The following is a 15,778-nucleotide window of genomic DNA, read 5'->3' as shown; positions in this document are numbered from 1 at the left end:
ATTCTACAGTTCTGACTGTAAACAATGTAGCAGAAGCCATTTTTGTTCCAGGCCTGGCTTCCACAACAATGTTTTAACAATAAACAAACAAATAGCATTATAAGCTGTGACAATAGGGGCACATTTACTCTGGGGTGAAAATTCGCCAGTGACAGCTTCGCAGCCATCGCAATATTTCACCAGGGGAAAATTTGCTCAGACAAAGCTAATTTACTAAAATGCGAAGTTTCGGTATGGGCGTCGGACGCTGGCAAATTTTCGCTAGCGTTACTTCTGCAATGCGAGCAAATCAAAGGGAAGAATCGCTAGCGTTCAATTCTGCCTAGCGCAACTATGCAATAGAGGTCTTGCGCTCAGGCTAATTTGCATACGGCAGGAAATTTAAAGTTGAATGCACGTCTTTATGTTACATGTTGCATCTAATACATTACATTTACACTGATAACTACACATGCCAAGGGAACTCTAATAAAGTCAATTGAGTTGTTATAATGTCCAACACAAAAGCCCAGTGTAAAATAATGTTCCATATGTTATAAAATGTATGGGGGAAACCAGTTACACAAAACACTTTTGTAGCCTATCACCCTGAAAAAAGGAAAAGACGCCAGCGTTTTTTGGACTTAGAAGTTTTTCCACTCCAAAAATATGATGTAAGTAACTGAAGATTGAGGAAGTTCTATGCACTCAATTGCACTTCGCCTGGTCTGAGCTGGCGAAGGCAAGTCTAGCGAAAGAGGTAACGTTCAGTAAAATCGTCATTTTAGTAACGTCCATTCGCCAGAGCAAAAAGTCGCCTGCCGTTAGAGTGCGAATCACATAGAACTTGAGGAAGTTCTATGCACTCAATTGCACTTCACCTAGTCTGAGCTGGCGAAGGTAAGTCTACCGAAAGAGGTAACGTTCAGTAAAATCGGCATTTTAGTAACGTCCATTCACCAGAGCAAAAAGTCGCCTGCCATTAGAGTGCGAATCACCGCTAGCGTCTATCTCCTTCGCTAGCGAAGTGATGTCTGCGTCCGTTAGTAAATCGTCGAAGTCCCTGAGCTGGCGAAGGCAAGTCTCGTGAAAGAGGTAACGTTGGGTAAAATCCGCATTTTAGTGAATTTGTGGAGTAATATCCATTCGCCAGAGCAAAAAGTCGCCTGCCGTTAGAGTGCGAATCACCGCTAGCGTCTATCTCCTTCGCTAGCGAAGTGATGTCTGCGTCCGTTAGTAAATCAGCTAAGTCCCTGAAATTGGTAAAGCTGGCGAATTGATTCTAGCATTAGCCACTTCGCCCTTGAGTAAATCTGCCCCATAAGGTCATGTAACGAATACTGTATATGGCTGTTTTAAAGTGTTTAAAATTAGTTGGCTTTGCATTTCATGGTAAGCAGCGAAGCAAATTTTTGTAGTAAGACAAACATTTGTTGATAAAGTTGACTCATGAGGGCAATTCACAAAAGCAGAGTTTAAAATTTTATATTATTATAAAGAAATGTTTTTTTTTTTTAATCTAAAGAGAATGTAAAAAGTTGTAAACATTTGACTGAATCTGTGTGGCCCTTCCTAAATTCAGTTTTGTTTTAATATAAACACTGCTCTTCTGAATTTCCCCAATTTTGGCAAAAATAGAACAGAATCATTTCTGGTGTTTTTTGTATATGTGTAAATGTGTAGTAGTGCATTAAGTCAGCCGAGTTAAATGTGTAGCAGTGCATTCATTGATCACCCTATGATCCTCATGAGCTGAAAATGTTTCAAGCACACAATTTTAGAAGTCATGCCATCAACTTTCAATTTTCATCAAAAATCAGATATTTCATGTATTTTACAACAATGGACTATTTAGAGAAGTAAGAGGTCTGACAGCCTGCAGTGGTGAGACAATATCGGACAATCACCAACTTTCTCCGTTATCCTATATGTGCATTTCTATCAAGCACAACAAAAATATCATGAGTGCACAGTTCAACAATAAGTTTTATTTTTTTAAGACCCTGAAGTCCTCAAGGTAAGTGCTTCCATCAGTCAAACCAAACACAGGTTTCTTGGTCATTTCTTCATGTTCAAGCAGGTCTGTTCTAGTCAGAAAAATAATGAATTATGGTTTCCTTTATATTGAAATAATAATTCTCTAATTGATCATCTAAATATGACCATGGAGTTGGCAGTTATTGCTGGTTTCATCTTTTCACTGCTTTGAATTGTGCATTCTGCAATGGGATGAAATCATGAGTTGGTGTGACTACCATCCATATTTCATGCGTGTAAAACATGAAGTATTGAGCTAGGGCGGCTATTTTTAACCAGTCCTTTATGCTGTAGCCTTGACGCATCTTTCCATAAGTTTATAAATCATCCCTTTTGCTATTGTCCACTGCCAAAGTTTTACTGCAGCCTGAAAGTCTCATAAGAACTTCTGACGCCGGATCCCCATGGGAATCAGCTTTCTGGCTTAGCAACATCTCAAACAAAGAACTCATTTCCGAAAGGAAGGTGCTGGCAAGTCTGCTGCTTTGGGAGCCCTCTGAAGCTTTACCAAATGTCAAGAAGGTTTTAAGCTCTTCTCTCTCTTCTGCTGTTATTGGGGGCTGTTGAAGAACCGGTGTATTTGGAGTGAAAACATTGTCTTTGTAGTTGTTGGTTAAAGGCAAGGAAAGTTGAGCTATCCATCCAGGGTCTAGATTACTCAGCCGATTACCTTCTGAACCTGTCACACAGATTTAAACTGGAGTTATTTGGGTGTCTGTACAATAACAGTACATCAAATACCTCTGCCTCCACTAAGCCCTCTTCATGTCACCAAGCATAGAATTAAAACCATTTTATTGGCAGTGTATTACTTTACTGGAGTTTTTATTTGTCCTTGGACACAACCAGCAAAATACACACACACAGGAGGAGGACATTCTCAAGAATACACTCTTGGAGAGGAACCAGTGATAAAGATTAGAGATAGCAGTGTCTACATAGCTCCATGCTTCCACTACATGCCCTGGGCCAGTTGGTACAGGTAATGGATGGGAAACCCATTATACAGAAAACTCTGAATTAAGGCCATCTCCCATTGACACCGTTTTTGAAAACACATTTTAAATATTATTGTATTGTAATAATGAAACAGTATGATATACTTGATCTTAATGAATCCGCATTTATCCATATTGGTGGCAAAACAGTCCTATTGGGTTATTAAATGTTTAAATGATTTTTAGCAGACAAGGCATGTTGATCAAAATTATGGAATGACCCTTATCCTGAAAACCCCAGACCCCAAGCATTCCAGATAATTAAAGGACCAGTAACATCAAAAAAATTAAAAACAAATTTGTTATACTACAAAAAAAAACACCAACAGTTTAAAATCGCAAAATCTTTATTAAGAAATAACTTGTGCTCCTCTTCACAAAAGGCGATCAGGTGATCCATCATGCAGCGCTCGATTTCTCCTCCCTGCCTTCCTTATAGGAGATAGCCAGAGAGGAGGAATCAAGCGTTGCGCGATGGATCGGCACCGTGACGCCTTTTCTGAAGTTATTTCTTAATAAAGATTTTGCGGTTTTAAAGTTTAATATGTGTTGGTGTTTTTTTTTTTTTCAAAGTATACTAATGAATTTTTTTAAAATTTTTTTTGATGTTACTGGTCCTTTAACATGTTCCTCATTGACTAGTCTACAACAATCTACTCAATGTCCTTGGTTAATGGCTGATGATCCTAAGGCTAAGGCCACACTAGGCGATAGCGCCGCGATTTGACTCGCGGCGACTTTTCGCCGCGACTTTTAAGCCGCAATCGCTGGGGAAACTTTTGCGCTGGCGTCTATGGGGAATCGCGAAAAATCGCCAGCGTAAAAACACACGCGGCTGTGATGTGGACCCTGTGTCAGTAGCCAGACCATGTTGCAGTATCTTCTGTCAGGGTCTGTGAAGCCCAACAGACAGTAGGGGCCAACTTTATTTACTGGCCAATCAGAGGTGCTAACAAGGAGCAGTTGGATTTTCCAGTGGGAGATTTCGGTTGAAGGGAGTTGCCTGAGCTTTTATAAAATAAAGAAGTTTGTTTTTGTTTTCATCCTGCAATTGTGTTTTGCTGGAGTTTATTCACGGTATCTCACGTGACAGAAAGTGGTGGCAGCGGTGGGATAATTTTATGCAGAGACTTTTGCCAGAACCACATATAATGGAGTATGAATTGGCTGAGCTTCGTCTTCCTATTCTCAAAGGTCTGTGTAAGAATCGTGGAATCGAAAGTAATGGACTAACTAAAGCGCAGATGGCATCTCTTATTGCCCAACACACTAAGGTCACTCAGCCAGGACTGACAGATGTGGCAAGTTTATTGATGGAGCAGACAGAGGAGCAGGCAGGTCCTTCCTCAACCCAGATGACACATGAACTAGTCGCTACCATTACTGAACCAGAGGATGAGCTGTCAATGTATGGGGCAGCAGTGGGTCAGGTGGAGAATGACCCCACGATGGTGAGGTATCAGTCAAGGCTTACAGCTCTGGGGTCTGATCTCACTGGTTCAGAACGTCTTAAGCTGCTTGAATTGACTATTCAGGAAGAACAGATGAAGAGAGTTCCCATTTCTGCTGTGAACACAGTACAACGGCAGCATCCCAATACTGAGCATTTCAAACCTGTGGTCAAGCTCACCCATGCTGCCTTTCCCTCTTTTGATAACTACCAGGAAGGAATCGATAAGTACCTACACATCTTTGAGATTATGTGCGAGGATTACGCTGTACCTAAGGCAGAATGGACGAAGATACTTGCTGGTAAATTGGGAGGGAAAGCGAGTGATATCTATAGAGAGATCCCATATCTCCAGCGCACTGATTATGAGGAAGTGAAACGTGTATTGTTGAATCATTATGCCATCTCTCCAGAAACATATCGACAGTCATTTCGCGCTCTAAATAAAATAGCCTCTGATACATACTGGGATTTTGGGAACCAATTGCGGAGAGCCTTCGACCAATGGGTTAACACAAGCCAGGTTCAGACAATACAGGATCTTCGCCAATTGTGTCTACTAGAGCAGTTCATGGAAAAGTGCTTACCGGAAATTCGGGGATGGATATGGGATCGTTCTCCGAAAACTTTGGAGGAAGCAGCTCGGCTGGCTGACAAGTGCTTGGAAGGGCAGGCCCAAATCCGCCGTGGACGAAGTAATATTTCTTCCACAGCTCTCCCATCTGTTGGGATCCATTCGGGAACAAAACTACGGACAAGTTCTTCAACTCCTTGCCCTGTCTGGCCAGCACCACAACCACATCATACATTTAACAAGAGCTGTTTTCGCTGTGGTTCTACTACTCATCTTATTGCACAGTGTCCAAAACCACCCAGAACCTCCAATAATGCAGTTGCTCGTCCAGTAACTGCTCTCAGACAGGAAGTGACCGCTGCTCAACAACAGGCTATTCAAGCAGTACAACAACACACCCATGGGCCACTTGTACCCAAGCCATTGGAGTATGTCATTTTGGGCGTCCACTGGAATGACCAAATTTCTCGCACCAAACATATCATCCCAGTAATGCTCAATGGTAAACCGGCTGAAGGATTTCTTGATTCTGGAGCCTACATTTCCCTAGTAGAACCCCATATGCTCTCTGCCTCTGATGTCCTCCCAGGACGTTCTGTTTGTATTATTCTACCTGGAGGTACTAAGAAGGAGATTCCAGTGGCTCAGGTCAGTTTGGATGTGGGTAATGGACCTATACAGCATACAGTTGGGATTCTTGATCATCTCCCTGCTCCAGTATTAGTGGGCAATGATGTTGGAGACATCTGCTGCAGTCTCACCCCAGGAGATGTGCAATGCATTTCCCCGACAACTTCAGGAATGTCATCCAGCAACACATCAGAACAGGACAAGCTGAACAAGATCAAAACCAATGAAGCAAAATACGAGAATGAGCGGCGGCGTCTGAAAGAGGTACTGGACGCCTCTGAAAGCCGAAATACCAAACTGGAGCTGTCCCGCCGGGGGCTAGAGGGAGAACTTCAGCGACACAAACTGGTTCTTGCTGACCGGGAAGCAGAGATGCAGCAGCGCATGGAAGGACTGCAGAGACAGCTGTCGGACAGTGAGGGAAAGGTGAGCACCCTGCAGCTGTGTGTGGATCGGCTGACTGGCACCCTGGCCAAGGCTCAGGAGAGTGAGACGTCCCTGAAAGAGAAGGTGCAGAGTCTGACCGGGGCCCTGTCGGAGAGTAACTGCACCTCTGCCAGCTCCCATGACCAACTCAACCAGCTGCAAAAGGTGCTGACGGCCAGTGAGCATGAGAGGCGCATCTTACAGGAGCGCCTGGAAACCGCAGTGGCAAGCTACATGGCAATGCTGATGGCTTGTCTCGACAGGAGGATTGAGATGAACCCAATGCTGTTGTTCCAAGGTTTTACCCAACAATGGGTAAACCTGGTAACACCAATTCTGGGAAGGGGGAGTGATGTGACGTGGACCCTGTGTCAGTAGCCAGACCATGTTGCAGTATCTTCTGTCAGGGTCTGTGAAGCCCAACAGCCAGTAGGGGCCAACTTTATTTACTGGCCAATCAGAGGTGCTAACAAGGAGCAGTTGGTGACTGAGGGTTGCTTGGATTTTCCAGTGGGAGATTTCGGTTGAAGGGAGTTGCCTGAGCTTTTATAAAATAAAGAAGTTTGTTTTTGTTTTCATCCTGCAATTGTGTTTTGCTGGAGTTTATTCACGGTATCTCACGTGACAGCGGCGATCTTTTTTCTATTGTCGCTCGAAATCGCCTAGCGAGGCAATTTCGAGCGACAGTAGAGAAAAGATCGCCGCGTGTGTTTTTACGCTGGCGATTTTTCGCGATTCCCCATAGACGCCAGCGCAAAAGTTTCCCCAGCGATTGTGGCTTAAAAGTCGCGGCGAAAAGTCGCCGCGAGTCAAATCGCGGCGCTATCGCCTAGTGTGGCCTTAGCCTAAATGTGTGATCTGACTGCTCAGAATTCCAGGACATTCTTATCTGGACAGCGAGATGCCCCTAAAGCCAGTAACAGATTTGATGCCCGTTGTGCATGTTCCCAATGGTCATAATCCTAAACATATTCTGATAAATATTGATCAAATAAATATTTTACTCACCGCTAGAGTCTCCTAGTATAATCTCCAGGCTGTTTTCTAATAACTGCTGACTGCCGGGAAGGTCAACCCCTGGCTCTGAGTCCAGGTCTCCTGCTTCGCTCTCACCATTGCCACTGTCCTTTGTACTTTGCCAGTCAGTCTCCTGGCCTGCAGATCTTAATAGGAACATAGACATGAATGAGTTGCTAATCAAGGAGAAGCTTAATACAATATTAGACTCATATGAGAGCCGTTAATCTGTCATGTATTGTATAATTTGACATGGGTGGTCAGATTGCATTTATTAAGACAGATACATTTACAGATAAAATTATTTTGGTTCATGTATGGCAGGGGTCCCCAACCTTTTTTAACCGTGAGCAACATTCAAATATAAAAGGAGTTCGGGAGCAACACAAGAATGAATAATGTTCCTGGGGGTGCCAAATAAGTGATTGGCCATTTGGTAGCCCCTATTTGAACTGGCAGCCTACATGAGGCTCTGTTTGACAGTACATATGGTTTTTATGCAACCAAAACTTGCCTCCAAGCCTGGAATTCAATAATAAGCACATGCTTTGAGGGCACTAAGAGCAACATCCAAGGAGTTGGAAAGCAACATGTTGCTCATGATCCACTGGTTGGGCAATCTGCTGGTCCTAACCAATATATATATCATTCATTCTGCTGACCCAAGGGCCCACATAGTGACCCACCCCAATCAGTGGCTAAATGAGGCAAACACCTGTTCATTTGGTCACAAGGTGAGGTGTTAAAATGGTAACACATATCCATCCCATGCAAAAACACTGTCCACAGTACAGTCTGATTTTAATCTTTAGGCACAAACTCAATACAGTCTTTGTAGTTAGACTTGACAAATGTACCTCTAAATTCATGTTTCTTACCTACGGCCTTTAGAGTACTTGTTCCCTCTGTGTAAGGTTTTAGGATGAACTTGTCCTTGGTGAAGCAGAGAAAGCAGCTGTGAAATTTGCTGTGAAAAGCAACAATAAGTTTGTAGCGATACAACAGTGAAGTAAAACATTTGTTAAAGTCTTCAAACGCACAAATCCATGCCTGTTTTAGACTGAGGCCAGGGCCACATGGTTTGGTGGTTTAGTTTATTTAGACCCCTAATAAATATTCTATTTAAAAAATACTATGATAAAAAATGACTTTATTTCTATGGCTCACTTATAATCCCTCCCTGCATAATAAACCAAAACAAGGGGTAATGGAATGGATACAAAGCATTCATGTGGTGAGAGGCCATCCAGCAGTAAAGCAGTAGCCAAGGTATTTTTTAAAAAAGAAAAAAAAAAATCTTTATTAGGACATATGTAAGCCTGGCACGTTTCGTGCCTAAAAATAGGCACTTATAGGCTAGTCTAGCTAGTCAAGATGGAAACAATAGGCAAAGTATTTACAGGCAATTGCAGAACTTCAGGGGCCTCGGCCTCTCACCACCATGGAAAAATTTTCTTATGCCCCCACCATACAAAATTACAGGTCGCACAAAAAATCATGGGTTGCCCAGGATCCACCCTTAAAGACCTGTTTCCCCAGCCCCCCCCCCCAAACTGTGAAGTTTGTGTCCTCTAAGGTTATGCCAATGTTTGGATCCAGCGGCAAGCACTGAAAGGAAGTATACTGCAACTGTCTGCATTCCCTAGACAAGGATGCTGTGAGTTGCAGTCCAACAATTGCTGAAGGGCTGCAGCCATTTATTCCTCGAAAGATTGCTGATTGCAATCTTAGTTGTGAAAATGTCAGGGGGGTCTAAAAAAATTTGAATAACATAGAAACTTGAGACTTGAGTCCCAACAAACATAAAAACATTAACCAATAGCTGCTTCTTATTCAAATTTATTTCATATGATAGAAACACAAATCCACACATGGTGTTTTTTGATTAGGCAGAAAATGTACTAGCTCTCCAAAGAGAGAGATGATGATGATGATAATGAAGATAAATAGATGGGTTCTGTAATTCGGAAACCCGTTATCCAGAAAGCTCCAAATTACAGAAAGTCTATCTCCCATAGAATCTATCTCCCCTAGAGTCCATTTTTATTCAAATAAAGGATTTTTCTCTGTAATAATAACACAGTGTCTTGTACTTTGTGCCAAATAAGATTTAATGTATTATTAAATCCACTGGAGGCTAACCAATCCTATTGTGTTAAATTTTGATTTTCTTTTAGCAGACTAAAGGTATTGAGATCCAAATTATGGAAAGACCTGTTATCTGTTAAACCCCATGTCCTGAGCATTCTGGATAACGGCTCCCATATCTGGATAGATAGAATTAAGAATATCGTTAAGCTAACTGTAGTCAGGTCAAGAGGTACTATTCCCTAGGCAAGGGCAAGACAGCAGAGGCATGTGCATAAGATCCTACTCTCCCCAGTTGCGCCCTGGGCAAATACCTTTGCTGCCTACCCCTTTTTCTGGCCGTGGAATTAATTGTTACAAGAATAATGTACATTGAACTTTACAGGGACATGCCACCCCAAGTTTAAAGCTTAGGTGCATTAGATGCCAAATGTGAACTTAGAATTTAACTAAAGCACCAAAACTAATCCTAGTAAAAGAAAATTAAGATTTACCTGCACATGTGGTGATTGCATAGTGAGTTCTACTGCTTCTTTTTCTGCTAAAGCTGCCATAGACAGTCGCACCAGGCTCCTCAAGATCTGCTCATGAGAGGATTCCTCTGCATTCCTCTGCCTTCTGAGAGTTGGTGATGTAGCAGGGTACACATCTCCCTTATTGTATAGCAATGGTTCAGAACAACTAGGGTGGCCATCCAATCTCACCTGAGGGCTTCCAGGGTTCTTTAAGGTTTTGGAAGAAGCAGGAAGTGTGCTATTAAAATCCTGAAGATTCTCCCTTGAACAGCTTCTTTGTCTCTGATATTGTAGAGTTTGGCAAACAGAGCGAGGCAACGAAAAAGACGGATCCACATCTTGTACATCATCATTAATTGTTTCATGATTATGTTGGTGTCTTAGAGTGCGGTAAAGTGTAGGAGTAAGGTGAAATGGAGTATGAAGTGCATCATCTTCAGGGATTTCTTTACATTCGTCGGTCAAAGAAAATGGTTTGTGAGTTTCAGAGGGTGATCCAAGGTCTTGTTGTCTTCCCCTCAGCACTGGTACAACATGGATGTCAGCCTTATGGATCTGCCTCTGGGGTCTCCTGGGCTGATTTGTGTATGCTGATTCCTCTTCCCTGCAGTTATATGCTCTATTGTCCTTACTATCTACCCTGCAGAAAGACATTATAAGTGCTAAAACTAAGAGACATACAGCCAGCAGAACTGCCAGACAGATCACTATAACCATGGAAACACTTAAACCACCACCAAATCCAGTGCCTGAGTTCTTTAGGTGATCAAGATGGTTGCTAAATATAACTTTCAGGCGAGCCTTGGTTTCCAGTTGAGGGATTCCATTGTCTCTGACAAAAACTTCCAGCTCCTTGGCATTTCCAATCAGGTGACTGGCATTGCTGGAATTTACATATAACTGCCCAATGTACTGGTCTATAGCAAACAAACCTTGATGAGTATTGGTCAGGTGGTAGGTAAGTTTAGCATTCTCTTCAGAATCTGCATCTGTGGCCACAATTTGAACAACTGGGTGTATATTAATATCTTCAATATTTTTTATTATATCATTTGCACCATAAAACTTATCAGGCATAACGTGCCCAAGTGCCTGAACATTTTTTATCTCCATGGAGGAAAGCAGAAGGCCTGTTTCTGCATTAACTAGGACAGTGATTGTTGCATAGCCCCTTCTGAGATGTGGTTGTACAATTACTGGGCTGTTGTCATTTTGGTCTAATAAGGACACTCTGATGGAAGCATTACTGCTAAGTTTTGGGCTACCCTTATCTTCTGCTTTGACCAAGAATTGGATTTCAGTCATTTTCTCATAATCCAGAGCCTGCAGTGCATATATTTGCCCAGTAGTGGAGTGAATTGAAACAAGAGCAGAGGCAGGTGTACCTGAAGGATAGGAGTCAATAATACTGTATGTCACTTCAGAATTAATACCAGTGTCAAGATCCACGGCATGAACTGTAAGAAGATGGGTGTTAGGGGCATTGTTTTCAACCACAGATATATCATAGCTGATTTTGTCAAACAAAGGACAATTGTCATTGGCATCAGTCACACGAATTTTCAGTGATTTTGTTGTTAAGAATGAAGGAACTCCTTGATCCTGAGCTTGAATAGTCAAATTATATTCTTCCCATTTCTCTCTGTCTAAAACGGCATCAGTTAATAGGATGTAACTGTTGCCATTAGCTCTCTGTAATTTAAAGTGGGCATGTTCTTGAATTAGATGGCAATCCACTTGCCCGTTTGCACCAGAATCTGGGTCATTGGCCATTACTAGAGCAACAAAACTACCTAAGGGAACAGTCTCTGATACCATAATTTCGTTGGAGTCTTGTGAAGCCCATTTAACTTGTATATCAGGTGCATTGTCATTAATATCCACTACTTTGATAAGCACCTTACAATGACTAGGGATAGGGTTAGGACCCAAATCATTTGCTTGTACATCCAGCTCATAAGTACTCCTGTCTTCATGGTCTAATGATTGTTTCAGCACTAAGCCACCCAATTTGGGGTTGATGCTGAACATGCTAAGAACATGTTGAGCTGAATTCTTGCTGAATGAAAACTCAATCTCTCCATTTGGCCCCTGGTCTGGGTCAGTGGCTGTAAGATTTAGAAGAAGGGTGCCAGGTGAGGTGTCTTCGGGGACTTCAAGGATAACAGAGCTTTCTCCAAAAGTTGGGCTGTTGTCATTAGAATCCAGGACATTAATTCTAATTTGTGTGGTCCCAGAATTTTGTGGAACCCCTCCATCCAATGCTGTTAAGACAAGATTGAAAGAAGACTGTATTTCCCTGTCCAGTTCTTTAACCACCAACAGCTCTGGATGTTTAGTGCCATCAGAATTTGAAAGAACATTCAAAATAAAGTGTTCATTTGGAGAAAGATTATAACCTTTTAATGCATTGCTTCCACTGTCAGGATCGAAGGCCCTGTCCAGCGGTATCCGGTGGCGTAGTGACACACTCTCGGAAATCTCCAAATCCAGCTCTGGTTTTTGAAATGATGGCTCATTATCATTGATATCCAAAACCTCAATTTCAACATGCACTAAAACCAAGGCCTTTGTTGCAAGGACATCGAAAGTAAGTAGACAGTGACCATGAGGCTTGCAAAGTTCTTCTCTGTCTAAACGGCCTGTTGTTGTAATAGTTCCATCTTTTAATCCCACATCCACTGGGAAAGGCTTTGGCTCCTGGATGAGTTTATATTCTTCACTGTCATCTGCTGACCAGCCTGGCATTTCAGATATTTTGCCTATTGTAGTGCCTACAGCTACTTCTTCTCGAGTACGGAATCTCACCATTGAAGACGCTGAATTCTGGGTAAATACATTGCAGAAGAAGAATATTGATAGAAGAACAACAACCTGGCAGGTAAAGTGAGGAATCCCATTCATTGTTCCAGAAAGGCGTTCCATTTTGTAGCAGGATGCAATGGATTAATAAGAACAAAGGAATTTTAGATTCAGCAGCATGAGAAAGAAGGGAAAGCAGGTTATCTTGTCTTCATCATAAATGCTTGGTCAAATCATCTGATATTTGCATACTGAAGTATAGTTAAACAAAAGATTCTTGGCTTGGCAAGACAGAAAAGTGGAATAACACAGAGTAGTGCGAAATGATAATGACATTTTTTTTTTACGACTTACTTGTTTTCCCAGGGAAATAGGTCTCCTCCTACAGGAAAAGAGGCAAGGAAGGAACTACAACATGTGCGAATGGACAATGCTTCATTAACCCCTTTAATTCTCAACTAAACCTTCAATACTGCAGAACAATCAGTTTCCTAGACGTATTGCAAATCGCGGTTAACTATTTATCTACTTCTCAGGGGTCACTTTCAGACTTATAGTGAACTTTAGAAGATTTATCCTCCTGCAGAATGATTGTTCTGCTCCATGCTGTGTTTTCCTGGCTAGCAAATAAAAAAAAAAAATGTTGACAGTTGTCCATTAATGTTTCTACTAATACCAGTAATGGTCAGAATAAATTGATTCTTCTAAATATGTTGATTTGACATTTTTCACTTAATCCTTTAATTATAATTATAATTGAAAGCAAAATGTTCTGGATAAACAAACTAGATACATTATGGCCCCAGAATAGGTTAACATATCAGGGGTTAAAAGCATGCTGGGAGCTGTAGTCAAGCATCATCATGGTTTTATTTATTCAAGCGGACGACTTGATAAAAAAATTGTACATAGGGGCTATAATAAAACAGAACTAATCAGTACAACTACGGAGGTAGGACGAATCAAGAGGGAAGATTTACTTTACCGAAAAAAAGAACAACAGAAGAAATAAGGCATTCCCTGTGTAACCACTTATGGCCCACATTCTGCATTTATCAAAAAGGTAATGAATAAGCATTGGTCCATACTACAAAATGATAAGGTAAACTGTTTATGATAAAACCCGATTTTGTCCTACAAATAAAAAGGTAAAAGCATAGGGAATCAGTTAACAAGATCAGATGTGAGAATGGGCCATTAGAACCAGACTCAATGAACATAAAAGAGTTATTTGGAACTTCAAACCGGAAACAGGGGCTGACGAGCCAAAAGAGAGTAAAAGGAAAGAAAAAGTCAAAAAAGAAACAATGTTGGCTAAGCAATTTTTTGTACAGAAACATGCGGTATCCCAAATAATATGGCAGGTCCTGGAAAAAATAAAGGTACCACCAGGTAATGTTATATAAAGGGATAGTGCACACGCTCAGATTCGGGGAGATTAGTCGCCCGGCAACAAATCTCCTCTTCTTCGGGGCGACTAATCTCCCTGAACTGCCTCCCGCCGGCTAGAATGTAAATTACCGACGGGATGGTACTTGGAGCGCTTTGTTTTCCGAAAGGATTTTCTTTCTGTTGACATGTCTTCATCTCACCCCTAGCTTAATGGATCTATGTTGTTTTGATGCAGATTCAGAAAACACAAGGGGCAGTCATGAGCAGCAGCAACTAATGAAATAAAAGTTGTTGTGGATATATATTGAGTGATACAGAGTGTAGCGAGTAACTTCTGCCCTAACAAGCACATCAAATCTGAAAATCTCACTATTTTCTAAAAACCACTTCGACCAAACTCCCATGGACATTTACTCGAAAAAATCTGGTGTGGGAAAAGACTCGATTAAATTATTAAAAAGCTGAAAACTACAAATTTTACGGATTATTGTACTAAACCCCCAATTGTAAACAGGACATCTGCCATTAACTTCTACATGACCTCGGCAGGTTTGAGATGGATTACTTTTTTATTTGGACTTTTAACAGCCTCTGTATTTTTCCCCTTTAAAACTTCAACCAGAAAAAAATTGGATAATATAAATAACCCCCTGAAAGTCAAAATGCTGTCATATAAGATACAATGGCACACTAACATCATACACGCCACAAAAAACATCTACATTCAGTTGCCTGCCAAAGTATTTCCCCAGTGGTCCCCAGCCAAGGACAATTCCCATCAGCTATTTCTTATTTCCACTGTATGTCTATATGTCACCTATATCTTTTTGCACTGTCTGCATTTAACATTGATGTGAGAAAGCAGAGTCAATAAATATGGACACCCAAGGCCTCCTGGAGTTTACGTTCGGCTGAGACATCACCAACAAAGCCTGCTGCGTCCTGACACAAAGCAACCTACCTCCCCTGCTAGGCCTGGATTGGCAATCTGTAGGTTTTGGCAAATGCCAGAGGGGCCACTGTAAAATGCCACAGGCAGTCACTATTTAGTGCCGGGAGGTTGGAATGCCAGGGCCTATCTTAAATCACAGTCCAGACCTGTCCACTGCCTTGTCATTTGCTGCAACCATATGTTTGCACTGTGTGCTCCATGAAGAAAGGAAGCAATAGGAACAGGTTTGTTTACCTAGTTTTGCCGAATACCACATCAACTGTAGGCAGGGCCCACCAAATCACCAGTGACACCCTCCCCTTAAAGGGATACTGTCATGGGGAAAAAGTTTTTTTTAAATGCATCAGTTAATAGTGCTGCTCTAGCAGAATTATGCAGAATTCATTTCTCAAAACAGATTTTTTTATATTTTAATTTTGAAATCTGACATGGGGCTAGACATATTGTCAGTTTCCCAGCTGCCCCCAGACATGTGACTTATGCTCTGATAAACTTCAGTCACTCTTTACTGCTGTACTGCAAGCTGGAGTGATATCACCCCCCCCCCAACAGCCGAACAACAGAACAATGGGAAGGTAACCAGATAACAGCTCCCTAACACAAGATAACAGCTGCCTGGTAGATCTAAGAATAGCACTCAATAGTAAAATCCAGGTCCCACTTCGACACATTCAGTTACATTGAGTAGGAGAAACAACAGCCTGCCAGAAAGCAGTTCCATCTTTAAGTGTTGGCTCTTTCTGAAAGCACATGACCAGGCAAAATGACCTGAGATGCACCTACACACCAATATTGTATAAAAAGAACAGAGGCGCCAAAAGAATAAAAGGATATAAACGAGTTTAAAAACCAAAACTTGGTAATCAGAGGAGGCAGTAGTGGACTTACCTCCTCCAAGCAGACACAAAACGACTGTAA

At 41.7% G+C, this 15,778-nt stretch overlaps 1 protein-coding gene across 1 annotated transcript; it reads right to left on the bottom strand.

The window, feature by feature from the left end:
• Window positions 1–1,947: 1,947 nt before the first annotated feature.
• On the bottom strand, window positions 1,948–15,227 carry pcdh12.S (protocadherin 12 S homeolog). The gene is made up of 4 exons (XM_018254930.2): window positions 9,694–15,227; window positions 7,990–8,078; window positions 7,103–7,257; window positions 1,948–2,695 (listed from the first exon to the last, which is right to left on the bottom strand). Exons 1-4 carry the CDS (start codon window positions 12,637–12,639, stop codon window positions 2,334–2,336), a joined length of 3,552 nt encoding a protein of 1,183 aa, XP_018110419.1. The 5' UTR covers window positions 12,640–15,227; the 3' UTR covers window positions 1,948–2,333.
• Between the last annotated feature and the right edge of the window lie 551 nt (window positions 15,228–15,778).

The sequence above is a fragment of the Xenopus laevis genome, chromosome 3S, assembly GCF_017654675.1.
Source record: "Xenopus laevis strain J_2021 chromosome 3S, Xenopus_laevis_v10.1, whole genome shotgun sequence".
Taxonomy (NCBI): domain Eukaryota; kingdom Metazoa; phylum Chordata; class Amphibia; order Anura; family Pipidae; genus Xenopus; species Xenopus laevis.
This window is presented reverse-complemented; position numbering and strand designations above follow the sequence as displayed.

Excerpts from the sequence above, each read along its gene's own strand:
- pcdh12.S (XM_018254930.2), bottom strand. The coding sequence starts at position 12,639 with ATGGAACGCCTTTCTGGAACAATGAATGGGATTCCTCACTTTACCTGC. Across the intron at positions 8,079-9,693 it reads TGCAATCACCACATGTGCAG|CAAATTTCACAGCTGCTTTC; the intron begins GTAAATCTTAAT and ends TGCTTTTCACAG. Across the intron at positions 7,258-7,989 it reads AAGTACTCTAAAGGCCGTAG|ATCTGCAGGCCAGGAGACTG; the intron begins GTAAGAAACATG and ends GTTCCTATTAAG.